A 27,904-nucleotide genomic window follows, 5' to 3' on the forward strand; every position below is an offset into this window, starting at 1 on the left:
TTGTTACCGCCAGCTGGGAAAAGCACTCCTTTAATCTGACAGGCTATCTGATGATTCAGTTTTCATCTGTCTTCTTCTTCTGAGTTGGAGCTGCAGTTGAATCTTGTTAGTGAAGAAGAACTGCTTCCAGCCCACCTCGTGTGCCAGGGATCTCATTTCTGAGGTAATTCTGCCCGATAAATTTTGTACAATCATTTCCCATAGTTTATCAGAGTTGCATAACTATTTGCAAAAGAAACAAAAAGGTATTAGCCTTAAACATTAGCCAAGTGTCATTTTAAAAAATACAGTTATTTGAAGGATAACAAATATTTGAATTACTGCTGGCTGTTTGATTTACAGTAATGATGGGAGCTTTTCCAAAGAAATGAATGCCTGGATATTGCATTACCTTAACTTTCTATAGTGTTGTTAATTACAGTATATAGTATTTCCTACTTTGGATTGAACCATCTACAGATTCTTTCAAGCTAGAAATGCATTTTAAAACACATAATTATTGCATGGGAATATTCTGCTACTTTACTCAATGCATTTTTTCTTTTCTTTTCTTTGCTGTGCTGCCACCACAGATGGATTGAATCACCTTTGTCTATGCTTCAGTGCTAGCATTTGCCACTTCCTGGCTTCAGAGTAGGCATATACAAAGTAAATCTCACTTTTTCATTTAACCAAATTATGGATTTGAATTGCACTTTGTAAATGAAATATGACATATTAAAATAATCTACAGAAAGAACTACTCTGCCATCATGTCCCGCACCACAAATCTGCTGTAATGCTTTCAGATTGCAGAATGGAATGTAGAATCCCAGATACTTGGGGCTGCCCAATATTTTCTTATTTAAACATGCATACATGAGGTAATTAATCTGCTGAAAGATTATATGGCTGCCAAACGATACAAGAAAACTATGCCCTTGCTTGAATTTCTCTTTTGCATTAGGCATTAGCTCCCTCTGGTGGTGTTTTGTTTAAGTCAGTCATGTGCAAGCATTTAAAACCAGAGAGCAGTCGTTTTCATGAAATTGTCACGTGCTGTGAAAAATAACTGAGGGAGGCAATAAATTTCTGATTATGTATTACATCTCATCTAGCAGAATAACAAAATCTTATGACAGCTAGAGATACAATGAAGTTTGTCTTCAAGAGATGGATGTTTAAGGCACAGAGGTCTAATGCAGGAAGGGTGCAGGAATGGGTGTCTAGAAAAGGGTCAAGCATAAATATTAAGATAAAGTCAAAATTAATAAAAATAAAAAATTGTCCAGTAGCACCTTAGAGACCAACTAAGTTTGTTCTGGGTATAAGCTTTTGTGTGCATGTATCTGAAGAAGTGTGCATGCACACAAAAGCTTATACCCAGAACAAACTTAGTTGGTTTCTAAGGTTCTACTGGACATTTTTTTTACTTTTTAATTCATTTTGACTGAGTCAGACCAACATGGCTACCTAACTGTATTAAGATAAAGAATACTGTATAGCAATGCACTTTCCTGGATGAACTCAGTTTAATAAAGCTGACCACATCATGAGTTAGTTTTTTCACCCTAGGAGCCCAGAGAATCTATATCCCCAGTCCCTGAAAATGTTTCTTTGCATGCTCATGCAATAACTAGCACTCCTTGGTACTTTTTGGTAATTCATCATGACTGGACAATCATTAGACAGACACTAACTGAAGGCACTCGTCTTTGTTGAAGCTAAACTGCAATTGAACACATTTCAAATATTGCTTTTTCTTCTTTTTTTACCGTTTCAAATCTGTGAGATACTTGAGAAAGTCTGGCAATATCTTCAAGATCCAAATAGGACATGATGTACAAAAGCAATGGATCAGGAAGTCGCACTAGGAAATCGTAATTCCCCCGGCACATGTTGAAGATATGATCCAGAGTATCTCCTCCAAACACGATGGCTATTTGAACTGTGTTAAAAAACAAAAACCAAGATTTATACTATGTTCCAAAGGATCAGCCATTCTTCTAAATGTAATGCTAAATATAATATGTTTTACCATGCTAGAAACCGTAAAGGTTAGGAAGTATGTATTAAACCACACATCATAAAACCCACCAATTTTCAGTATGGAAAGAATACATTTGAAGTTGTTAGTTCCAACCTTGAAAAACTGAATTAAACTACTATCTGAGATTAATAGTAAACACCAAATGGGAATGTTTCAGTGTGGTGCAACCCTTCAAATCATCGTTGCATGGTAGGCTACTGGAATGATTTGAGCTGCTGAACTTACATGAGAATTAAAATACACATATTAGTGTATTTTATTCACTTAAATCTCACAGTTCAAGTTTGCTAATAAGTGAAGCTGCACAACTCAACCTGGCATCAATTTTATAGTTGAAAAGAATGGATAAGACAGTTTAATATCCATTAACCACACATTCTGGTCTTCCTCCTTAGACTGGAAATATGCTTCCTGTAAATTCCGAGAGTGAAAGACTGTATTTCAGGGCAAGTGCATTGAAATCCTGACTGGCTGTATTACAGAACAGATTATTGCAAGTGGTTACCAGATGAGTATGCAATTGTATTCATATTCAACACCAGTTTTGGGTAACTAGATGACACTGTAAACCTATAATGTATAAAAATTATTACTGTAATATGTAATAAAACAATTAAAATACTACTTGGCATTTTTATTCCACTGCTTAGTCTCCAAGTGCTTCACAAACATTATCTCACATAGACAATCTATGTTCATCTTTGTACGTGAAAGGCAAGTTTTCCATTGTGTCCTGGAATCTAATAATCTGGAACCAAATTATACTTGCTACTGTGTACCGCTACAATTGTGCAAAAATGATAGCTTGCTTGCTTTTTTGATACAGCGATATTTCCCCTCAATAATAGATGGCAACAAGGACAAAGAGATGGAAGGGCTCTGAATTTCATTTGTTGGCACTAACTAATAAATGAAATCTTTAGTTGCTGATCTCTGTTCTCAAGTCATAGTTACCAGTGCAATTACTGGCAACAATTTCAGGACTCTCAAAAGAAAGCTGTCACAGGACAGCTACCTGCATAGACAACTGTAAAAACAGGTAGACAAATACTACAAACAGCTATTAGCCATGAAACATCACGCTCAGTTAATCAGATTTTTCGATAATCATGATAAAAATATATAAACTCTAAGTATTAACATATAGTGGGCTTTGCAGGGGTATCTGGTTGTCTTTGTCAAGAGCTAGTGATCAATTAGATCAAAGGTAAGAGACCCTTTTTTGGCTGAGAGCCACCTATCTTTGGGTAATCTATTGGGAGCAGCATGTCGGCAAGAACTGGGGGCAGAGCCAGTGGTAGGCGGAATCAAAGTCCATATTGGGCAGGACTAAAATAAAAAATGGGTGCGGCGTCCCTCTGTCTCTCTTACCCACCCACCTTTTCCTGTTTTGTACTGTCTTTGCCAGTGCGGGGGGCGGGGGCATTATTATTATACGATATAATACACAGAAACAGGGAATCTTTTGTAGACTGAAGGCCAATTTTCTCATTCCCAACACTGTTACACAGATACCATAAACCACGGTAAAGGTGAAGAAGAAAGCTGCTGCCCCAATGAAGTCTCCTTTGTTGTGTGGCAGCACCTGCAAAGTGGCAGCAGCAGGTTGTGGTGAGATCTCATGAGATCTTGCAGAGAACTCACAGAATGTGTGAGATCTCGCCGGAAGCTGCCCCTGCTGCCGCTGGCACTTCTCTGCTGCTGGCAGAGGCAGCAGGGTGGGCCTTTGAGGCTGCATCCTCTTGGCATTCCACCACCCAAGGTGGCTGCCTCAGCCTCCCTCATGGATGGGCCAACCCATGCACACAAATTCACATGTACACACTTCTTGTTGTTTAGTCCTGTCCAACTCTTCGTGACCCCATGGACCAGAGCACGCCAGGCCCTCCTGTCCTCCACTGCCTCCCGCAGTTTGGTCAAACTCATGCTGGTAGCTTCGAGAACACTGTCCAACCATCTCGTCCTCTGTTGCCCCCTTCTCCTTGTGCCCTCAAGCTTTCCCAACATCAGGGTCTTTTCCAGGGAGTCTTCTCTTCTCATGAGGTGGCCAAAGTATTGCAGCCTCAGCTTCAGGATCTGTCCTTCCAGATCCTGGACTCAGGGCTGATTTCCTTCAGAATGGATAGGTTTGATCTTCTTGCAGTCCATAGGACTCTCAAGAGTCTCCTCCAGCTTCATAATTCAAAAGCATCAATTCTTCGCCGATCGGCCTTCTTTATGGTCCAGCTCTCACTTCCGTACATCACTACTGGGAAAACCATAGCTTTAGCTATACAGGCCTTTGTTGGCAAGGTGATGTCTCTGCTTTTTAAGATGCTGTCTAGTACACACACAGCAATTATTTTTTGAAAAAAGCCTTCTATGGAGCCAAAAGCCTCCTATTGGACGGAAAAGCCCATGGGTTGAATCCAGCTAAGATAATATCCATTCAGATATCCAGCGCAGTTTGGGATTCAAGGATACAGTGCACCTCACAGAGTTTAATCCACCAGTAGCATATCTTTCTTATGCATAGGATTGTACTCTATGGTACAAAATTTGTTCATATGATCAATTTTTCCAAGATTATCTTTATTATAAATAGTTCAATCATCTGGTTGCTATCTTAAAGCTGCCATCATAAGATACCTAGATGAACAGCAATTTGTCAGGCTGAAGGTTCCCTTCTTCTGATGGAAGGACTCCTTCTGCTGAGGAGGAAGGATGCACCCCTTTTAAAATATATTTTGCACTAACTTACTGAAAACACACCAGTATATCAAATTAAAACCACAAACAAAACACACAGCTGCCTAAATGTTACTAGAATGCTGACGTGTAGAGAATCACGAATTTCCCAAGGCTTGTAGGCAGATTATCAAATGCAAAATCAAATTAAATAGCATGACAATGCCCTGAAACCAGGCATAAATTGGCAAGTGCATGACTGCTGCTGAACTTGGTTGCTTCTCTCTGTGTGATGTTTAAATGCTATTATGAGCATTTAAAAACCATTATCAGTTCCTGATTATTTAAAATGGTTTGTATCATAAGCTTTCTACTAACAGCTGGAAGTACCTACGTAGGATAATGACTGGCTTAATGTTTTACTGACAAAATTAATTTATTTTATTTTATCTTTCCTTGAGGAACAAACATTTTACAACAGCGCATTTGGGAATGTCTTCTTGCATTATAAGACACATAAAAACTATATCATGTATACCAACTACTGAGAAGCAAGTCAAATGTTAATTAATAACTTTAAAAACTAGAGATAAAATTAGCTAAATGGTTATGGAATGTTGTATATTCAGTACTTTGTGCCATAGAGTTGGAATAAAATCTTCATCTATCAACAGCTCATGTAAATACTATCGCCAGCTCCATTTATTAACCCTGTCATAACCTTGTTCACAAATCCATAAATTCCCTTCTCGGTTTCCACAGATATTTAGACATAAAGCTTCCTAAGCTGGGAGAGATTCAAAAGAAATAGAAAAAAGCAGGGCTGGTTAATTTTTTATTCAGAACCCTAATTCATGGCCGTGGCCTTCTGTCAACTGTACAACATGGACAAGGAGGTAATTCTATGACAGGATCTGATGGGATGCAGTGAATTTCTGACTGAGCTGGGAGCTTCCCACCACAGTTGGGTTCAGCCAAAAATATGCCAGTATAACTTGCCCATCCTGGATCAGCTGGGGCTCAGCCATCTGAGCCAAGGCCAGTGTAAATCCCCAAGAAGGGGTGGGGGCTTAAGCTGGATCCTAACTGTCAGCTCAGTCATGTGACTTGACAAAAAGGGTAGTTTAAGTCAAACTCTATACTGTAATCTTATTTTCCTTCTGACGGGCTACAGCTGGCTCACCTGGCCGTAGTCTTGCTCCTGAAAGGAGTTTGGTTCCGGTGTAAACTTACACCAGATTGATTTATGCCTGCTTCTTGAGCATACAATTGCTCCCTAAGGCACTGCTTGCAAGGAACGGTATTTTCTGAAGAGGCCTCCTGTCAGACTGGCTGCAGAAAAGCCTTCGGACCTCACTACTCCCTGTTGCCTTGTGCCTTCTGCTCTTTCCAGTCTAGTCTATTTCCTGGACTACTACTCCTGGTAGCTATACAGTGGTACCTCAGATTAAGTACTTAATTATTTCCGGAGGTCCGTTCTTAACCTGAAACTGTTCTTAACCTGAAGCACGACTTTAGCTAATGGGGCCTCCTGCTGCTGCTGCACGATTTCTGTTCTCATCCTGAAGCAAAGTTCTTAACCCAAGGTACTATTTCTGGGTTAGCGGAGTCTGTAACCTGAAGTGTATGTAACCTTAAGTGTATGTAACCCGAGGTACCATTGTATATCCATATCCCAATCCATTTTCTGAACCCATCATACATGTCTCAGTTCTGCTGGAGAAATCTTTTGGCAGTTGACTCCAGATAGATCCCCACAGAAGCCTCTCTGTCAAGCTGTGTGGAATGATCATGCTGACTATGATCATTTCTCCCTAAACTTTGTCTGGACTGAATTTCTGTTAGATTTTCTGCCTGTAGTTCATTACTGCAAGGAGGCAACGCAGAAAAAAACATGTCTAATTATTTGCAGTTTCAAGATATATATTTTCAAGCTAAGGCCTGATTTGTCACAGGATAGTTGTGCTACAGATTCCTGAAACCAAACCAAGTCCCTGCTCTCTTCTGCTGCCTTCCAGAACCCAAATTCCTGCCTTGCTGTACAGGATGAGGCCACCTGCGTCATTGCTGCCTTTGGAACCTGCCCTAGCCTACACTTCCTACTTCTGGCTGGTGACCTGTGCCTGCCTTGGACTGCTCTACTGCCTTTAGCTTCCTCAGTTGGCAACCAATACTTCCACAGAGCCTGAAAGCTGATGGCTTTGGGAATGGGGTCTTACCCCATTAGGCTCTAAAATACTCCTTCCCCACCAGTGAGTTTCTGTTGCCTGCTCATGACTTAATACACATCAAGCAAGACTACCCTAAAGCACAGGACACAGGGGAGTGGATTATGAGGCTGCCTTACACTGAACCAGACTGTCTTCAACACAGCACTGTCTATTCCAATCAGCAGCAGAAAGCCAAGGGCTCACATAAGAAGCCTGTTTTAGCCCTGCTACCTGATCCTTTCAGCTGAAGATGCCAGGATTTAAACCGGGAATCTTTTGCATGCAAAGCACACTCTCTAGTGCTCTAAGTGCTACCCGAAGAATTATTCTGTATGGCACAAATGCCCCAAAGGTTGGTCCATAATGATATATTTATCCCAATTACTTGAATAGCTGTCAGATATTTAGTTATCTAAAACATTTATATGTTCGCCTTAACCAATGACTGCAACACAGTTTACAAAAATGAAAAGCAAATGGCAGGAATAAAGCGCAATTAATAGCGAAACAATTTAAAGTTAATACAAATGTTTTAAAATGACTGAAATAATAATTGTTTTCCTGGTACTGAAAGAATATACAAGTTGATGCCAGGTATATCTCCCCAGGGAGGGCAGTCTGTAACTACCCTCTCCCTTGTAGATATAAGCCTCGCATCTGTTGCAGGTGGTATTTGTAGGTCACTGTCTGATGACCTTAGTGTAAAAACAGGTGAAGTTCTATGTGCAGACTCACCATACATATGGTAGAACTATTCCAAAATTATTCATTACAGTGGAAGGGTAAATCTGATATGATTTTGAATATAATGCTGGGTTGCAACACACAGTTAACTCCCTTAGTAGCGACTACCGGTTTTATCAGTAATTTTAACACTGAGTGTTAAAAATATAAAATTAAAAACAACACTAAACTCACTTTCCTAAACCAAAAGTATAGTGCTAACTTGAACACACATAACGTTCAAATGCAGTATACAAACTGGTCTGGTTCCTAAGTAACACTAAGCCATCATTTGCTGAACAAGTCGGGATTTGGCTCACATATGTTCAAACGACAACTTGTCTTGTGTGGTTTTTAGTTTGCTGCCCCACCCTCCTTTGCATATGAAAGAACAGGCTTGTAGCATGGGTGTGTTACTGGATCTATCTCTCTCACTAGAGGTCTGGGTGACATCAGTTGCTAGGATTGCTTTTTACCAGCTTCAGCTGGTAAGGTAATCAATGGCTGTTTCTGGATGGGGATAGCTTGATCACTGCCATCCACACACTTGTAACAACCGGATTGGATGACTGCAAAGTGCTCTATGTGAGCTTAATCTGGAAGCTACTAGTGCAGAATGTGGCAGCTCATCTGCTCACTGGGGCAGAATATTGCCATCATGGTATGCTACTATTGACAGAATTGTACTGGCTGCCCATTCAAGGTTTTGGTATTGGATTGCAAACTCTATTTGGCTTGGGACCAGGAGACCATTTTGGCTGTGAGTCCTGGAAGACCTGCTCCTTGCCTTGCAAGCCTTTTTTCACCTGGTCAGAGAGGGTGGGGCCCTCACTGACTCCAGCTACAAAAGCTGAGGCTGTTGAAGAGAGCAGATACCATCTTGGCTGTCTCTTAGTGCAGGCCAAGGTTATAGAGCCTGAGCTTCCACAACCACCATCCACCATGAACTGCCATCCACCATTAGTAGCAGCAACAGCAGGTTTGTTCTATGCTTATGATAATATGCTATTTTCTTGTTAATTATGCAGTTTTAAATGTGCATTTTATATTTGACTTCTTTTAGTACCGTCTTCTTTTGAAATGTTGAAGATATTATTTTTGTTTCCTGTTAATTATGTTGCTTTGATTGTATACTTTATATTTGACTTTCTTTAGTAATGTTTTATTCTGGATTGTTTTATTCTGTGTTTTTGATATATTGAATGGGGAGTTGTAGTCGCCGGCGTTTCCGAGGGGCACAAACCAATCACATGCTCTTCCTCTTTCTCCTTGTAATGGCCGATTCCAGGAAGTAGGTGTTGTCGAAGACAACTGCCAGTTTCCCAAGATCCCAGCGCCAACCACTCCAGGAAATACCCTAAATACACAGGCTGTTACCCCGCTAAGCCTTTGGTTCAGGATCATCGGATCAACAATGATGGGGAACATGGGTGCGACAGGGAATGCTTCCCAGCTCTTCTTAGTGTTTTTATCACTCCTGATTGGGCTCCCTGTTGTGGTAGCTATGGATACGGGCGATGCATCCTGATTCTGTTTCTCAGTTGCATTGGATTATGTTCCTGCCTGGGCTTATATGTAAGAAAAGGCAATGGAAAGCTATGTTGGAAGAAAAAGATGTCTCTGTCAAGCGTAGCAACCTTGTTTGATGAGTTTCTGGCTGTTTCCAGTACTGGAGCACAACTCATCAAATCCTTACTGCCATGCCGTGTTCAGGAGTAAGGACTGTGCTGGACTGGAAGATTTTGGAGAATTGCGCCCCACACTCATAGGAAGACAAATATTTAATATTTCTTGGGGTTAAGATGCTGCCTTAAGTGGGGTGGGGGAGTCTTGTTTTGATTGAATAGGGAAAATTAACATGTTACACAAGCTTTGTTGAAGCACAATTATGGCTTTTTTCTGGTATGCTTCCTTTTCTTAATTTCAAGGTGAAGGGTCACTGATAACTCAACCACATGATGGATGTAACTAAATCAATAAACTCTGCAAGTTGTATGGTTTAAATGGCAGCATGCAAGCTTCCTTAGTTTGTGTGCTTAATTCTTCAGGGCTTGAGGAGAAAGTCTGTCTGAATTTGGTCATACCCTGACTGAATCCAGTGTGAAAGAAAGAAAGAAAGAAAGGTGCTGTAAACCACTTTGAGATTTTTTTTTTTAACATAAACTGGTACAGAAATGAAATGAGTAGTACATAATACCTAAAAGAATGTCTCATCACATACATACCCAACTGAACATTTTACTCTGCAGGAATCATAGGGCTGTAGGGTTAGAAGGGATGCCCAAGGGGAAACTGAACTTTTAAAAAACTAGGGATATGCAACTAGTGCAGTTTCCATCATCTGAAATGTTGCCATCACAGATCACCTTTTAAATATGTTATTAATCTAGGTCTCCTGCAAACATGAATATAGATGATGGATTGGAACATCCATCAGACTAAAGCTATACTTTTAGTATCTTACTTTGGAGAGAAGGGTCATCCAAGAAGTCTTCATGAGTTTCTCTAAGTTCTCCAGGTCTTGCTTCACGAAATTCACTCCGAAGAGAAATTTTCCACCACCTGAAAATTACCTATAAATGAGAATTTTGAGAAATCTTAGCTGGTGTTTATTTTGGTTATTAATGTTGTACAGCCGCTTTGATTTTTTGTGTGAAATCACAGTGTATAATGGTATTATAATAAATAAAATAAGTAAGCGGCCTCTGTGGCAAAAAAAGCTTGCACCAACTATGAATCTTGCTGGAGAGATACCATAGCCTCAAGTCATCAATGCTCTGCTAACTTCTAGAGGAGACAAGGTTGCGTTTGAAAATGGTTCAGAAATTGCAGTAAACATGCTCACAGGTGTCTGTATGCACTAATGGGAACAAAGTATTGGGGACACATCATGCCAGTGCTAAAATGCCTGTATTAGCTCCCAGTATGTTTCAGAACCTAATTCAAATTGCTCGTGTTTACCTTGAAGCTCTTCACCATTTAGGACAAGGGTACTTGACAAATCACTTTTCTGCATATGAGCCTACCTGTGTGCTGAAATCATCTTCAGGTGCCTCTTCCTGGTCTGTCAGCTGCCAGTTATAGTGAACAGCAATGAGGTAAATTACCATTTTAGTGAGAGAGAGGCTAATCTAACACTTATTTTGAATCCAGGTGAACCAAATGCATCCAAATATTTTCTCAGGCATTTTAACATTAATCTTCTGTGGTGATTTTTATGCTGCTCTGCCATCTGCTGTTTCAGATCTCATTGCTGTTTTCTTGGATATATTTTATGTTTTCTACTATAATTTTTCTATTTTTAGTGTAACGTCTGCCTGGAAAAGTTTGCTTGAACTGTAACTTCTAGCAAACAACTAAAAAAAAATGAACAAAAAAAGAAGAAAGAAATCAAAATTTACTCCAGTGAAGATAAAAGTAAAAAAAGAGAGCAGCTAACACCAGAACCAGAAAGAAGCAAGAAAAAAGTATTACAAACCGAGGGTACTAAAGATATCTTCACCTATTGCTAACAATGAAGTTTGTGCAGACTGAGTAATCTAGGGGAAAGCATCATCAAAACAGGACACCATCAGTTCCAATGCCAAAAATTGTGGTACTGTCCCCATATTTAGAACATCCCTATTGTGGAAAAAGGTTATCAAGCTTTCTATCTATTCCTCAGCTACATGGAGAGCCAGAAATTCTAGAAATGTAGCCGTAAGCTAATTTATGAAAAGGATCATGATGGAGAAATAGAAGACTGCTTGTCCTTCGCCCACATATGCACCTCTTTGGTAAAAATTAGAACCACAAAAGCCTTTTAAGAGAATGTAAATCAATTTACTAGAGGATGAGCATGTATTTACAGCATTTTTCTTTCTCTTTTTATTGTTATTATCAAAGGAACTTTCACTGCAGAGACAAACATATAATAATAAATTTCATACCTCCCAAAATATGTAAACACTGGCATGTTTACTTTTTCAGTTAAATTGTACTTTTTGGGACAGAATGGCTCACTCATTAATGCAACAAAATTACGGTAGTTCCTGGGATACCAGCACTTATGCATCAATTATTTTTCCTGAAGCATAAGCTAGGAATAAACCACAAAGGGCATTGTTTATTTCCTTCTCAACATCCATAATGAAAAATACAGAGGGGTCTGGTGGTACCTTAAGAGCCAACAACTTTACGGCTCACCGTATGCTTTTACACGCCAGAGTCCACTTGATAAGATTTGTAAATTGTTACTCTCAGATGGTGGAAGGAGATGACTAATTAGATGCTTATTATGGGACTGACTGAAAAAGATCCCCTCCCCTCGGGATTACTAAATTGGCTTGTGCTGTTTTGGCATAGGTCTGTGTAATGCCATGTGGGGACTGTAGTGCAGGGTCTAGTGGTCAAACAGCGGCATGTTGTCATGTGTCCTGGTACCCAGGCCCTTGGTTGGTTGGTGGAATGTGGTGGTAAAGGAAACATCAGCACCTCTAGCTACATCAGTGGTAGCAGTCTTGCTTGCCATATGATAAAGGTAAAGGTACCCCTGTTAGGTCCAGTTGCGAATGACTCTGGGGTTGCGGCGCTCATCTCACTTTACTGGCCGAGGGAGCCGGTGTTGGTCCGCAGACAGCTTCCGGGTCATGTGGCCAGCATGACTAAGCCGCTTCTGGCAAAACCAGAGCAGCGCGCAGAAACGCTGTTTACCTTCCCTCCAGAGCGGTACCTATTTATCTACTTGCACTTTGACGTGCTTTCGAACTGCTAGGTGGGCAGGAGCTGGGACCAAACAACGGGAGCTCACCCCATCACGAGGATTCGAACCGTTGACCTTCTGATTGGCAAGCCCTAGGCTCTGTGGTTTAGACCACAGCACCATATGGTAGGCAGCTGTATTGTGTTTCAATACCACACATTCTCCACTTCTGCTCAGGTTTTCCTTGATATGTGGAAGTAGAGTCTGATGTTGGACAGTGACAGCACAGGTTCCTGATAGAAACAGGAGTTGCAGGGACGCATCTTTATGACTCATAGGCTGGGAAACCTGCCACCTCCCACAGTTGGGATTACTATCAGTGTACACAGCTGTCAGGAAGAATGGACAATTTCTAACTGAGAATGAATAAGGGGTTAAATTGATCAGGTTGTTCTTCCTAATGTCTCAACAAATGAAACTGATGTGTAAAAAAAAAAAAAGTGTTACGTTGGGGGGGAAATACGAGAGAGAGACATTGCACATACCTTTGTAAATCAAGAAAATCTTTAATAAAAATACATTTTTTAAAGAATTGATCAAGTTGTTGGCAGGTGCCAGCAACAGCTACTGGCCTTGCTGGCCTGGTCTGAGGAATGCTGAACATGCAGGCACAAAAGCAGAATATCAGTTTGAAACATGTCATACAAAATATGGCCAGAGCATTCCACTCACATAAAAATTAAATGCATTATTTTTATTTTTGCTGAATTTTATTAACCTTATTATTAATATCAAAACTTACAAATATAATCAAAGGAAAATATTAATCATAACACAACCTTTTTTTGCAGATGCAATATTCAAAATAGCATTCTTTCTAATAGTTCTTCCGTAACTCTTTATATGGTTTTCTTTTCTTTTGGTCCTTCTTAAAAGTTAACTCCCAGTGCTATCAAATCTGTATCTTCTCTTAAACAGGATTTTCCTTACCATATTATTTTTTTAAAATCTCAGAACAATTCATTTTGTACTGTTTTCATCCCTCCCTAGTTTTTTTAAATCCAGTAAATTAGTTTCACAGATTTAATCAATATCCAGCATTTTATTTCCCTATCCATTATTCCAGGTACTTAATTTCTCTTCAAATACTGAACGCCACAAAATCTTTGCTGCTGTCAATAAATAATAAATTAATTCCATTTCTTCTTCTGAACTTTTTCCTTCCATGCAACCCTCTAACAGGGTATAATACGACTTCCGCATTCATTACATCTTTAGTCTTTGTTAATATCCATGCCCAAAATTTCTGTATGCTCAGATAACTCCACCATATATGGAACATATCTGTTTTATAATATCTGAATCCCCAGCATTCAGTTTTTTCTTTGGGGTTAATTTTTTAAAATCTACCTAGTTTTATGTCTTCTCAGTGACTTTCTGTGAGACAATGTGTATTCTTGAGAAACACGATCCAATTACAGTTTAATGTGAGTAATCGAAGAGATGGCTCACATTTCAGGTCTATGAGGAAAAACAATTGTTCAGAAAATGAAATCACCATTACAGTGTGGAAAGGCTTCCATCTTTATTCAAAGCAACAATCTGCCTTCCCTCAAGGAGCCACAATAGGTGTTTGGAGCTTACCCAGGGGCATATCATTTGTAGTGTTCTTTGTTTTGTTTTGTTTTTCGTTACACTGGGGGAAATCTCCAAGGGAATGGGAAAACGAAAATGGAAAATGGAAATGTATTTCTTATCTATAGCTGTTCAATCCTGAACATGGAAAGCCTACACTTTTTAGGACAAATACATTTTTAGTCTGACCCTTATTATTTCTTGTTCTTGTGACTATTACTCTTTTTGGATCTAGAAGTCACGCTGGTAGACAACGTAAGCAGCATGATCCTTCCAAGAGTGGTTGTATGGCCTTCAGATTGTGAGAATTGTGTACATCCTATAGCTAGGACTGATTTTATTAGGGCAATTAAGATTGTACTTGTAAGGATGCTAACGACTTACTTCTCAGTAAGCATGCTTTGGATTGCACTGTGTAACATTCAGGCTTTGACAAGCAATGTGAAAAGTTTCTTAAAAAGTGTTATTTCAGTGCAGATAGAATATGAAAAAGCTTGACTGACATGTTAAAAATAATTTATTTGCATATTTAACTACAGTAGAACGCCATCAGTTAACACCAGAAGTTTGCATGTCATATGGTCAAATGTTTGCATTTAATTAGTTACAAGGAACTGTCTAAGGAGCACATGATAAATGAAGCAATTATACCAAAAACTGAAATCAAGAACATGCAATAATCTTTTTATACAGTTACTAACTCATTAGCAGAAAAATAACAGGCTGTTTGGAAACTGAGATATTGAAATGAGCCACATCATTTTGATTTGCAAGAAAATTAATATTAAGAGCAGATTAACAGAATAATAAGGGAAAGTACCGTATGTATTCCTACAATACTTTTTTGGATACTATGCTCAGATTGTTGTTAGAAATAATGCCATTTAAAATCACATTCCTGTTTAGAGAATTGAAAGAATTTCCATGTATCTTATATGAAGGGGTTTCTCATAACAAATCAAGATACAACTAATTTACATTCTTTTTTTGCATCTTAATGGCCCTCACAATTACTTACAAGGAAAGAAGAAATAATTACAATAAAAGCAAATATCACAGGCTGAATAAAAAAGCAACAACATAGCAGTAAAAGCAAAACTGTTCCAACTTGCCATCTAGATATAAGGGGACTAATCCAAAAGCATCCCTCTTTCAAGTATTCCATAAATAAGACATCACAACAGAAAAGGCCATATTTCCAATTGCCCCTCACCCAGTCTTTGGGAGCAGGGCTATCTGGACTAAAGTCTCCAATAAAGATTCTAATGATCTTGGGATGAAGGCAGACAGCATTTCCATCAAAATGATGGGGTGGTTTTATGCTGCCATTGTTATTTGCAATACAAATGTACATTCTTTTGTCCCACTGTATGCTTTGGTTAAACTGGTTTTTCAGATTTTCACCTTGCCTCAAGGTGAAGCTGGAAAGCCCCTGTTCCTCTTCATAGAAAGGAACATTCAGTATATATGCAAACAGCTGTTTGGGGCTACTATTGGCTAATGCCATTGACATCAACATCACATCACACATTTTTAGAGCAGTTTGCTACAATTTTCCATCACATTTTTGTTCTGATCCCCATTCCAAAGTAAAGGATAAACACACTGCTTGTTAACACATACAACTTTGTAGTGCACAAATGATTTTGTAATACTGTGCTTCACTCTCATGAAAATGTGCACCAGAGAGTATGGAGAATACAGAACAAAAGTGGTCCTCAGAGAACTGTGACAATTTGCAAAATAAAACTGAGTCTTAACACTGCTTTGAGGTTTTTTCTGCAATCAAGCAGTATATACATTTTATGAAATAAATAAAAATAAATACACTACACTTTTGGGGAAAAAAACTAAGTGTGTGTAAATATTGCAATAAACAAACAACTGCTGTATATACACAAGAAGCGGACAGGAATTGTTGCACTGTTTAATATGCTAATTCATATGCAGCAGAGGCAATGATGCCTTCTCTGCCGTTCTCAGTCTCCTTGCCCACCCACAAGATGGTCCAACAACTACTACTGCTGCCTTGTCCTGAGGAACAACTGAAGTCAATTAGATAACCATGCCCTAGAAAACTGAGAAAGAAGGGAAATTGTGAAGTATTATTAGTATCTATTTATATCCCACATTTTCCCCTCCTGGGACTCAAGGTGGCTTACAGATAAAAACAATCGCTTAAAACATAGGAAAAATAATAATTATAAACAATTAAACATTAAGAGAATTAAAATTTTATGTGTTTATAAATCTGTTTAAAACTTACAAATGATTACAATAAAAACAAAAGTACTTTGTATCAACCTAAAACAAGATGCTTAGAATAGTATGCACAGAATTGTAATGTTCCCCCAGTATTATTAGTGTAGGGTAGATTAGATACCTCTACAGAGAAGGAAGCTTTGTCTATACCTGTTTTTCAAAAATGTTTATCTATGGTCCTTTGCAGCTACTGGTACCATCCTACATTACTTTAGCAAAACTTGTTAGCACTGTACATTAAGTTCAAAGAATAAGTAGCAGTGTAGACAGAATCATACTTTGGAATAAGGTGCCAGAGTTTGTCAAATTTGCATTTTTAGTAAAGAAAATATTGGTTTAAAGTGTAGAGATCTTTCCTATTCTAATTTATTCTAATTTATTCAAGAAGGTTCTAGAGGCTTCTCTGTGTGGTACAAGCTGGTGCAAGCTAGAAATTTTTAGCTGACAAGTAAGATTCTATTCTGCCTGGAAACAAGCAAAAGGTTCCTGATGTTTGGGTTATTCCTTCAGAGAAGCTGAACAGCTGGTTTAAACTGATTCTGTTATCTCTTTCTCTCAAGGTCATATAACAGGCCAGAAGAAGCTTAGGTTTCACTTTCTGTCTCCCTTTCCTTCTGGTGTGGTGGTCTGTATGATCCTTAGGGTCCCTTCTAATTCTACAATTCTATGATTCTAAATAATAGGAAATATACCAGTTTAGTTACAATTCACTACTAACGGGGATCAGTTATGTTATAAAACAAACCATTCACTATTATCAGCACACTGAGTGAATTATTAGTTCTATAACCACATATGTAAAGGAAATGATACAAACATTTTGTTAGATCAGACATACAATACCCCATATATGTGAAATCTGCTAATATACAGTCTGTTTAAATTAGTTGTTCATTTGTTAGGTGACTCACTAAGCACAAGAAAAATGAGCACAAAGGAGCTAACTACAGAACAGATTGCAATTCATGAACCTTGACTCATTTGTCTGACAAATTTTAAATTAGCATACACACACAAAATATTAAAATATTGGATATGTTGGAAACTTGGTCAAAACAAACCTTTACATTAATTATGCCAGGGAGCAGATATATTGCTCCCACACTAGTGGAACCAGTGCGTTTTTTCTTGGGGTACACAGGGGTATGCATACCCCAAAACATTTTGTGAAACTGGCCACATTGAGGGGCAGTATTTCAATATAAATAGAAAAATGAGAGTACCCCTAAACATTTTTTAAGAAAAAACACACTGAGTGGAACTATATGAACTACATAAACGCTTATTATTGCCTACTGGCCCTAGGAAGGTGAATTTGCTGTGACATGCTTGCTAAGCATTTTGAGGATAAAGCTACTTCCATCCTCTAGGATTTGGGCTCAGCTGATGATCCTGCTGAAGAAAAGTCCTTTCTTGTCTTGGATGAGTTTTAGTTGCTGCGGCCTGAGGATATGGACAAGGTATTTGGCTAGGTTTGTGCAACCACTTGTGTTTTGTACCCTTGCACCTCATGGCTTATAAAATCTGCTAGAAAGGGGGCAGCTGAATGGGCCAGGAAGGTGATTAATGCTTCAAGAAGGAGTGGTCCGAGTTGCCTTGCCAAATGCAAGGTGGTTCTTTTATTTTTTATTTTTTTAATAATTTTTATTAACTGGCCAATCACATCAAATTAAATCACATCACATAAATTCCAAATTACAAAGCCAAATTTTTAAATTTTGTTGGGGGAACCCATACTTCAAGATCCAAAGGGGGATTCAGATCATCTTCTTATTACTGCGTTAATGTCCAAATCAGTCCCAATCAGTCGAAACAAAATTCATAATTCTATCCAGTCTTATCTTGGTGTTTCGACATCATATCTTGTTCATATAATTTCTATTTTTCCTTTACAATCTCTTCTGTTAGTCTCCTTAAGCCGATAAGCAAAATAATAATCCTGTGTGGATTTCCCGTTCCTCCACTAAGTCCAGATGGTTTCCATATATCTCCTTCGTAGATAACATCGCTCTTTCCATCATAAATTTGGCATTTGTCGCTCTTAAGTCCCACCGAGAAGTTGATCCACGATATGTAAACAACTCTATTTCTCTCTTTCTCCTCCCAGACCCAAGAGCTCCAACAATGCCTCCCAAAATGGCGACGGCATTTTTAACTGCGTCATTCCAAAACTCTTAGCTTTCCAGCTTCATCTTGAAACATTGCTTTGGTTCGAAAGTTTATCTCCACACAGCCTTAAATCCACAACTTAAGTCCTTAGTTTCTGACTCATTAGGGGAGGGGATTCTTGTTAAATCACATAAGAAAAAGGAAGGCAGGTTTTTTTCCCCCTCCCCCCTCAGTCATACCGTATCTTGACGTATCTTCTCATATTTTATTCTTGTCTTGTTATCAGAGATCTCTTCTGTCAGCAGTCTTTACTCCCCTTTTTCCTTGAAGCAAGTGCAATTTATCTCGTCCAAATTGTTTCTTTTGAAGATGCTTGCAACTAGCGGCGCGAATCAGGGACGGCATCCAGGAGTGCCGGAATCCCACAGGAGGGCTTTGTGCCTAGTGCCCCCACCCCCACAAATTCGGGGGTGGTATAGGGCACAGCAGGCAAGGGCCGTCCCCCCCCACAATCCTGGGGGGGTTAAGGAGGCTAATTACCCCCTTAATAGCCTCCAAATTACCTCGTGTGGGTCGGAGAGATGTTATTGTCAGCCATCTTCCGATGTGCCACCTAGTGGCCCCTGCAAGGTGGTTCTTTTAAAAGAGATTCAGAAGCAATACAAAACACAAGCGAGTGAGAAGGTTTTATTTCTAAACAGCAAGCAATATATACATACCAAGCATGCCCTTCCCTCTGCCACTTGGAAGCCCTCAAGAACCCACGAAGTGACTCCTCCAGGTAGTCTCAGTTTGCATAGGCCAGTCTGTGTATAAGCTTCTGAAAGACTCTGCCCAAACCAACCAATTTTATAAATAGCCACCTCCTCCCAATGTCTCACTTTAATAATTTTCAATATAAAAGAAGGTTTCCAGCACTATCCTCCCAGACAGATTAAGGCAGCTGGGGGGAGGGGTTCAACTCCTCCCAACTGATTAGGACACCAAAGACTGTTCTCACACCTTCAAAAACTAAAGGCTGGGAGGGAGGGGGGAGAAACAGAAGCAGGAAGGGTAACCATGTTAGAATCATGTGACCTCCCGGTATAGGGCGGTATATAAATTCAACAAATCATCATCATCATCATCATCATCATCATCATCACTAACTCCTTGATATACATTTTGTCTTCCAGATGGATTTCCCATACACCAGGCTGCCTGAAGGAGGCGTTTGCAAGACCACTGATGAAGAAGCCTTCCCTAGACCTTGAAGTTCTTAATAATTTTAGATTAGAACCTTGCCCAGAAAGGGGACATTTGCTACTTGAGTGGTTTGGTACCAACCAGATCCAGGTTGTTTTGGAGGAGACAGATTTTCTAGATCCATTTCAACTGAGATTCAGGCCTGGTTTCAGTGTGGAAAATGCCTTGCTCATAATGTATGATCCTGTGCCAAGGGAGAGAAATGGGACAGGTGTGACAGTTGATTCTTATTAGATCTCTCAATGGGTTTTGATATCATCAATCATGGTATTGTTCTGAGTCAGGTTGGGGAGCACTGCACTGCAGTGGTGCTGTTCCTATTTGGATGGCTAGTTCCAGGTGGGACCTGACTGCTCCATGGATTCTCTAGTATGAATTCCTGTGGGGTCATTTCTAAATTGAATCACACTTCCTCTGAATGACTGGGTTTGTTGTTTGGGGGTTCTGGATTCACTGCTGTCACTTGAGGCACAGGTGGTCTTGTCGCACAGAGTGCCTTCCATCATCTTAAGCTCATGGCACAACCACAGCTGTAGCTGGGCAGGGTTTCAGTAGTCCAGGCATAGGCAAACTCTGGTCCTCCAGATGTTTTGAGACTACAATTCCCATCATCCCTGACCACTGGTCCTGTTAGCTAGGGATGATGGGAATTGTAGTTCCAAAACATCTGGAGGGCCAGAGTTTGCCTATGCCTGCAAGTCTCAAGTCCAGCAGTCAGGATATAGTCCAGAGTCAAACCTGAAGTGCAGTCCCATAGAGGTCCAGGAACATTAAAGCCAAGGTCCATCAACATGGGCAGTTGAGCAGGCATAGCACTTCAGCTCTGTTGCCCTTTGGAACTTGGCATGCTGATTGCAGCATCTGGGCTTGATGAGGCACATGACCCTCACCTGTTCCAAGCCTACTTCAGCTGAGGAATCACACACCTCCTCCCAGAGCTAGCGAGCCCTACCTGGCTAGCTAGGGAGCTGGGCTGTGGGCCCTTGCCTGCCTTAGCCTTCCTGAGTCCCCCTTCCATTGCTCCCTACGTCTCAGTGCCCACCATGTTCATGGAGACAGGCCCATCCCCCGGCTCTGGTGATGGGTCTTGCTGCTGTGGTTCCTGCGCACTGATCCTCATTCCCTCATCATCCTCTGTAACCCTGTGAGTACTTCCTTACCCATCCCCTGCATGCCCCAGTGTGTCCTGGCTACACTCCTCACAGGGATCCTCTTTCACCTCTCCCTTCTCGCTGTCATCTTGCCAGTTCATGGCATACAGCTTCCCTAGTGAGGGGAAAGGGTTCAGTGGAAGAGAGTCAGCCAGGATCCCAGAAGTTATTTTGGGGGAAAAGGTATGCATGTATGTGCATGAGTGAACAAATCTGAAAGCACTTCTTATCTGTGACTGCTCAGAAAAATAATGTGCCATTCCTGTGTTTCCTAATGGAACTATTGGGTAAATCTGTCTGTCATTAAAGCTGCATATGTAATCCTGAACAGTATGTCCTAGTACATGCATATTAGCAGAGAATTCAGAGCAGCTTTGCTAAAGGAAAACAGTGATAGGTGTGGCAAAACCACAGGCTGGGATAGGCTGATTTGGCACACAATCTGAAGAAAAATAATTTATATTCAGCATCCAGAATCCTTAGGTTGCCCTGAGGTGGAGGTTGGTTAAAGCAGGTACTAAAAGTCTGGAACTCTCAGCAGTCTTCTACTAAAATCTTTACTGAAAGCTGAGAATTGGTAACATGACATAAAGGGTTAAAAATACTTTGATGAGCATTAATCATAACAGTAAAGAACAGTAGCATAGTAACTTTATTATAATTTAATGCAGGCACCCCAAACTTGGCCCTCCAGCTGTTTTGGGACTACAATTCCCATCATCCCTGACCACTGGTCCTGTTAGCTAGGGACGATGGGAGTTGTAGTCCCAAAACAGCTGGAGGGCCAAGTTTGGGGATGCCTGATTTAATGTCTCTCTTCCTGTACAATTAAACATTCTGAAGAACCTGAATAGCAGCAGATGGCCACATAGATTATTAATTTTAAAATGTACTCTGTACTATGAGGCATATCTGTTAACACATCTGAAAGATTGGCAAGTCTTATTTTCTATGAATACCCCAGCATGGGCAATTTTAAAAATTGTTTACCTAGTAGCTTTCTGGATAGCTGAATAAAAAAAGGACCAAATACCATCTTCAATCTAGAGAAACTATAGAAGTATACTTTCTATAAACACCAACTTCACTAAATTAAATAGCTGACATTTGGAAGGCCTATATTGATCTCTACGTGTAAACTAAGATGGATGTATTGAGGATGTATAAATGTATTGTTAATGTGAACTGACAATGTTTTTTCCTTCTTCTTGTATTGCCCGCCCCCATTTTTGTTTTTTTCCTTGATTTTTTATTGCAATTGACCTTAATTAAAATATTTGGGTACACAAAGGTATTAGAATACCGTAAGTCACATGAGGCTAGCTCATAAACTTCTGTAGGAAGGGAAGGGAAACACTTATGAAATTTTGATCTAGTTTTTAAGACTTAGGGAGACAGGGCTGGGCTTATCCAGTATTTAAGATGAAGAGTGTATAAGTTTTGGCACATCACAAGTTCTGTGAATGTTGTTATCTATGAGGTTTCCTGCTGGACCAATCAGTAAAGAACAGCAGCCACATTCAAAATATGAGCTGTCCCTTTATTATTTGTAAACCTGTTATGTATAAGATATAGTAGGATTAATCCTCCAAAGTTAGCACCTCTGTCATGTGGACGTCAGTGCTCAGTTAACCATGCACATGCTTTTATTCTACTGAAATAAACAAAACTTTGAAATGCACAACTTTGGAGGGCTTATGCCCATTCTTTTTTAAGGAGCAGGGTGAATGCGCTACATCACTGTGAATATCCGTAGCAGGGTGGGGAAACTGACCACTGGGAAAGCTGGCTAGGGCTGATGAGAGTTATAGTCCAACAACATCTGGAGTGTAGAAAACCCTAGTCTATAAGACATAGGCCTTGATATAGGCTTACATTTATCTATCCTTCCCACAATAGAATTACCACTTACTAGGACAAGATTACAAGGCATGTGATGAAGCCACCTCGTTGAAGCTAAGCAGGTCAATGCTGGGATAGTAAACCACCTAGGAATCCCATGTAACACATTTTAACTTCTGGTTACAGAAAGGTAGCCGTGTTGGTCTGCCATAGTCAAAACAAAAAATTTTTTTTCTTTCCAGTAGCACCTTAAAGACCAACTAAGTTAGTTCTTGGTATGAGCTTTCGTGTGCATGCACACTTCGTCAGATACACCCTTCGTCGTGTATCTGACGAAGTGTGCATGCACACGAAAGCTCATACCAAGAACTAACTTAGTTGGTCTTTAAGGTGCTACTGGAAAGAAAAAATTTTTTTTATTTTAACTTCTGGGATGCAAGGAAGGCAGGATATAAATATACTAAATAGCAAGTTCTACTGAAGCAAGAAAATTGTTTAAAAAACCTCCAAGAAGGGAAAGCATCACTCCTGAGCAGTGATTTACATATAAGCTAAACAAGCTATAGCTTAGGGCCCCATTCTCTTGGGGACCACCCAAAAAATTAAAGAAAAAACAACTGGATGTACATTTCCAAAATATAAGATAAAAAACAAATAAAATAAAACTTACATACAGAAATAGTGTTTTGTGTTGTATAGGCTCCTATTATGTAAGTAATGGGCCCCGCCTGCTAGCCTGCTCCCTAAAATATAACTTGTTTGCTCATTTTTGTATCAATTACTTCGATAAAATACATATTTTGTTATTTGCAAATTGCTTTAGATACCTATCAGGTCCATAAATTACCATACAGCATATATTCAACACAAAAAAACAGTGACAATTTGTTGTTGACAAAAGACAGCTGGACATATAAAGGGCCCCATTACCTTCAGTAGTTTAGGGGCTCATCAAACCTAAATCCGGCCCTGCTCCTGAGCAAGTAGTGGGCTGGCCTCAATGAAATCTAATGCAGCCTGTGGAAAAGAAGGCCAAGCACAATACATACCGTTGAAATGATTAATTTAATGGAGGAGGTAGATATGAATGCAAACTCTGCGAAAACTAGGTGTTCGGAGGATAGAACTTGTGGATTTCAGTGTTGTTAATATACTTAAAATCAGCTGTAACTCTCATCCTTGCTGTAGAGAAAAAAATCCCGGGGGGGGGGGGGGAGAGACACAGATGCCTACATTCCTGTCATATCATCAATCCTCTCTGAAATGGTTTCATGTCCACACCTCCCACATTAACAGCAGTGCCTTTTCCTGCAATTTTATCTTACCCATTTCTGGTTTAATCTAATCTTTCCAGCTGTCTGCATTCTTATAAAATACTTACTCTTCATACACTTCTCGATATAATACTAAACTACACTGTTATTCTCAAAGTTGTATCTCCATTTAGAGTCTTTCTTAAGAATGTTTTGGGAAGCGTCCATGAATCACTCATATGCCTGCACTTTTCAAGGACATTTGAGTCTGGATAGATTAAAAGAAATAGCTTCAATGGTATAGTTTTCTGTTGGAATAAGTGGGCGGTTGAGAAACACTTTGGTTAACTAGGTCTGAATGCTTGAGCTGTCATAAAAATGACTATTTTGCAAATGGAGAAAAAAAATTAATGTTGTAGTTAACCAGGTTTCTGAGCACTTCAGAATTTTGCTACAAAGTATAAGCTCATCTCTTCTCCATATGAAAAATTTCCCTCAGAAGTAGCCCTGTAGATCTCTCAAAGATCATTTATCTATTATGCCCCTCCCACCATTTTATCTCTAGCTTGTCCATGTACAACCACAGTGAAATCTAGTCTGAAGGGAAGACAAAGGAACAATAAAAGGAAGCAGCAAATTCACTTATTTGCAACCAAACTGTTAAAACTAGATGTTTTTATCAGTGGAACTTATGAAGTGCTTTTTTCTGTAAGAGGACTTAATGAAATCTTATATGCAAGTATTTATGTTAAAATTGGGGCTTTTTTTCACTCAGAGGTCACTGGAGCTCAGTTCTGCCACCTCTCACCACTGACATTCTAAGGGAACAAATGAGAAGTTCATGGTGAGCTCTGACACTTATTTTTCTAGAAAAATAGACTGGTTAAAATATATAGGAAAATACTACTTGGACCTTTATGGAAAGAAATAAGGTGTTCCATAGAAATCAATGCATTTGTCTTGTATAATTATTTCATGTATTACAGTAATTAACCAGCCTGGTCAAATCAAATTGATGACAGATGTAATATTACTTACACATTCAGAATATTCACTAGTTACATTTCTATTATCAACCCTATCTTATGAGTTCACTGCTTAAGAAGCTTAAGTGCCAGATTTCTTTGTCTCTTTCTTGTCATAATGATCCTACTCTTTTAACTTTACCATCTAGAACAACTTCCTTGCATTAGCAGACTTCCATCTTTTACCCACCTAGTCTCTTTGATTCATGACTCACTACTGATTATTAAACTTTTTTTTTTAAAACAACCAAATCTTAGAAGTTCAACTGTTACCTTGCTTTTATTAGTGTTTCTGGATTGCTGGTCATTATGTCCTTCTGTGTACCCTCGTATGATCTGCTGTTAGCCTCCCTTCACCACCCCATCTCCAATACATTTTAAAAAGAAATGCCAACATGCAACCAGGGTTTGGCAATTATTTGACTATAGAGATAAAATCCAGAGAATATCCCCCTCGCATGAAGATTAATTCTCAAATGAAAATCTCTTCTTCCTTTGTTGTCTTGCTTGCATTGCTTTATAGATTGTAAATCTCCTGGGACGAGGATCTGTTCTGTCATACTTTGCGAAGTGCAATACACATAGATAGCGCTATATTTATCAACATCATCAACATGATTATCATCATTCTTTATTTCATGCTGCTGTTATAGGGGGAGAGCAATTCCTAAAAGATTCTTTCCCTCACAACTAACCAAACAACATTTATTTTACAGTTATTTAGGTTGTATATTTACGACTAGAATATTGGGCTTACTAATTTCCACTTCTTTTTATAATCTAAACAAAGAAGTTATACTGTATTCTACATTTAGAATCTTTTTATTACATGACAATAACTTGCAGTTGGAATGTTAACTGGGTACTCTTCCATTTCTGTGCACCCTCAGGAAACGTCTTTCCTAAACAGAAAGGTGGCAAATTGTTTGCAGGCACCAGATTTGGTGTAATTAAAAGAGAATCTCAATCCCTGTATATTACGTATATGCATTAGTTTGGGGATATACTGTGTCTCACATACACAGAGTGGAAATGTATTTCTTCTCCTCTGAAACTGTTGGGAGTTTACAGTAAGAAAAACCAAAATGTTGTTCTTTGCTTCCCCTTCCATACTTCCAGAAACTTTTCATTTTTGAGGAAGTTGTTCCAGGAAATCACATGGCTTCTTAACACTGAAAGTTTCACTCACTTAATGCTTCCACAGAAGCAGTTGCTTTGATGCAGCTGTAACAGTCACTGTGCCAGAGAGATCAACGTGGCAGAAAAGCAACTTAATGGATAAAGGAAAAAAGCGAAATAAAGCTCAATTTCCCCTTCTGAGCTGCCAGAACAGGTCACCAACTAGAGACAGAACCGTCATGATTCTGGATCCCATGGAATCAAAGCAGTTAGGAGATGTGTCAGTTATACTACAGAAAAAACAACAGAACTAGTAGGTAAACCTCTATATTAAAAGCATACTGACAGTATTCTCAATTCTTTGGATTCTAGAGTGATGTCGCAGCAGTATCAGGTCAAAGAAGGGCAATGATATGGGATACTGTCTCCCCCTGAACAGACAGCCACTTTGATTTACATATACACCCACTAAAAATAATTTTGCAGTACCAGGTATAGTATTTCTGCATACTGCTATCTCACAAATGCTGAGAGCCTAAAAACAAAATACTGTAACTTGCCATAACACACTCTCTGGAGGAGCAATATTACTTTTACTAGAGATTAAACCTTATTTCTCAAACAGTGGATCAAACCCACCTGGGAATGAGCAAAAGATGCTTGGAATGTGCATGCAAAGTTCCAAGAAGAGAAAGGATCTGAATTTCAAAGGTAATATTGTTAGCTATAATAGCATCGTGACAACATTTTACTGAATTACTGAGTAAGTAACACTATTAGGATTTGATGCTGGAAAAATATTTGCAAATGTTGCAGAATGCAGAGTACCTTTGGGTATTTGGTGCAGAAATGTAATCTGGGAATTTGCCAAGTATACAGCCCTGCAACATATTGGAGTCCAATTGCCTCATATTTTTCAGGTGAAAGAACGGAGGAATGTTTGGAAAACACACACACACACACACACACACACACACAGTCAAAATCATGGTCAGAGGCAAAAGTAAGCAATAAATGTGAATTTTGTCACTGTATCTTATAGGGTAGGTTTTTTCACAATTGCATCCCTCTCTGTTCTCCATCCAAGCAGAAATGAAAGACTCAAAGATGGTGCAAAGTGGTCCAAGGAGGGGCTGAGAAGGGTGTGTGGCCTGAGGAGAGCACTGAGGGCCAAAAAGAGTCCTGGAGGGCTGCATTTGGCCCTTGGGCCCCAGTCTCCCCATCCCTGTCATTGATGGAGCAGGATGTGTGACATAGAAATAAGAACTTTCATCTATTTAGAATTCACCCAATATAACTCCTGTTGGAAAACCCACCTTCATGGGAGATGTCTAGGACTATAGAATCTCCCTGTAGATGAGAAAGCTCAAAATGGGGACACACATACAGAAAGGTGTACATTTAACCAGGTACAATGTGCCTTAAATAAAGGCAGCATCTAGGATTAGGGGACAGGACTACCAAATCGCAGATTTAGATAATGAATGTTCTAGTAGGGAGGTTTGGCATAGCAATTTAATTATCAGCGAAATGTTTTGCTTAAATTCTAGTAGACCCCATTTCCTTTCCTGAATGAGAAGCAAGTCAAGCGCGCGGAGAATTTCCCTTACACTTTTCTAGGATGCACCTGTTCAGTCCTGGGAAGAAGTAACGAACAGCATTAAATTCAAATGAGGCAACTTCCATTACTTTTTTCGCTATCACGTCAGGCCGTCGCCACTCACCCCGTAACAACAGCGAGGAAGGAGGAGGAGAAGAAATCTGTGGAGGACCCCCTGAGAGGGGAGGAAATTCACTCACCTCCGTCTTGGTGACAAGGAGCTGGTAGAAGTCTTTGCTGGGCGCCGGGGCCTGCCCTCGCGCCTCGAACAAAGTGTCTGTGAGGAGCGACGCCATTTTAGGACGCCAGCGGCCAATCGCTATGGCAACCAGGAAGGGGCGGCCGCACGGAGA

At 39.6% G+C, this 27,904-nt stretch overlaps 1 protein-coding gene and 1 long non-coding RNA gene across 2 annotated transcripts; both read right to left on the reverse strand.

The window, feature by feature from the left end:
* FBXO36 (F-box protein 36) lies at nt 1-27,887 on the reverse strand. The gene is made up of 4 exons (XM_083613975.1): nt 27,752-27,887; nt 10,094-10,202; nt 1,755-1,927; nt 1-222 (listed from the first exon to the last, which is right to left on the reverse strand). The coding sequence occupies exons 1-4, from the start codon at nt 27,845-27,847 to the stop codon at nt 31-33; spliced, it is 570 nt and encodes a 189-aa protein (XP_083470101.1). The 5' UTR covers nt 27,848-27,887; the 3' UTR covers nt 1-30.
* On the reverse strand, nt 14,445-19,445 carry LOC310762672. The gene is made up of 2 exons (XR_014548129.1): nt 19,036-19,445; nt 14,445-16,023 (listed from the first exon to the last, which is right to left on the reverse strand). It is a non-coding gene; the product is annotated as an uncharacterized lncRNA (long non-coding RNA).
* Nucleotides 27,888-27,904: the final 17 nt, after the last annotated feature.

Source organism: Podarcis filfolensis (assembly GCF_964270895.1).
Source record: "Podarcis filfolensis genome assembly, chromosome: 5".
NCBI classification, from domain to species: domain Eukaryota; kingdom Metazoa; phylum Chordata; class Lepidosauria; order Squamata; family Lacertidae; genus Podarcis; species Podarcis filfolensis.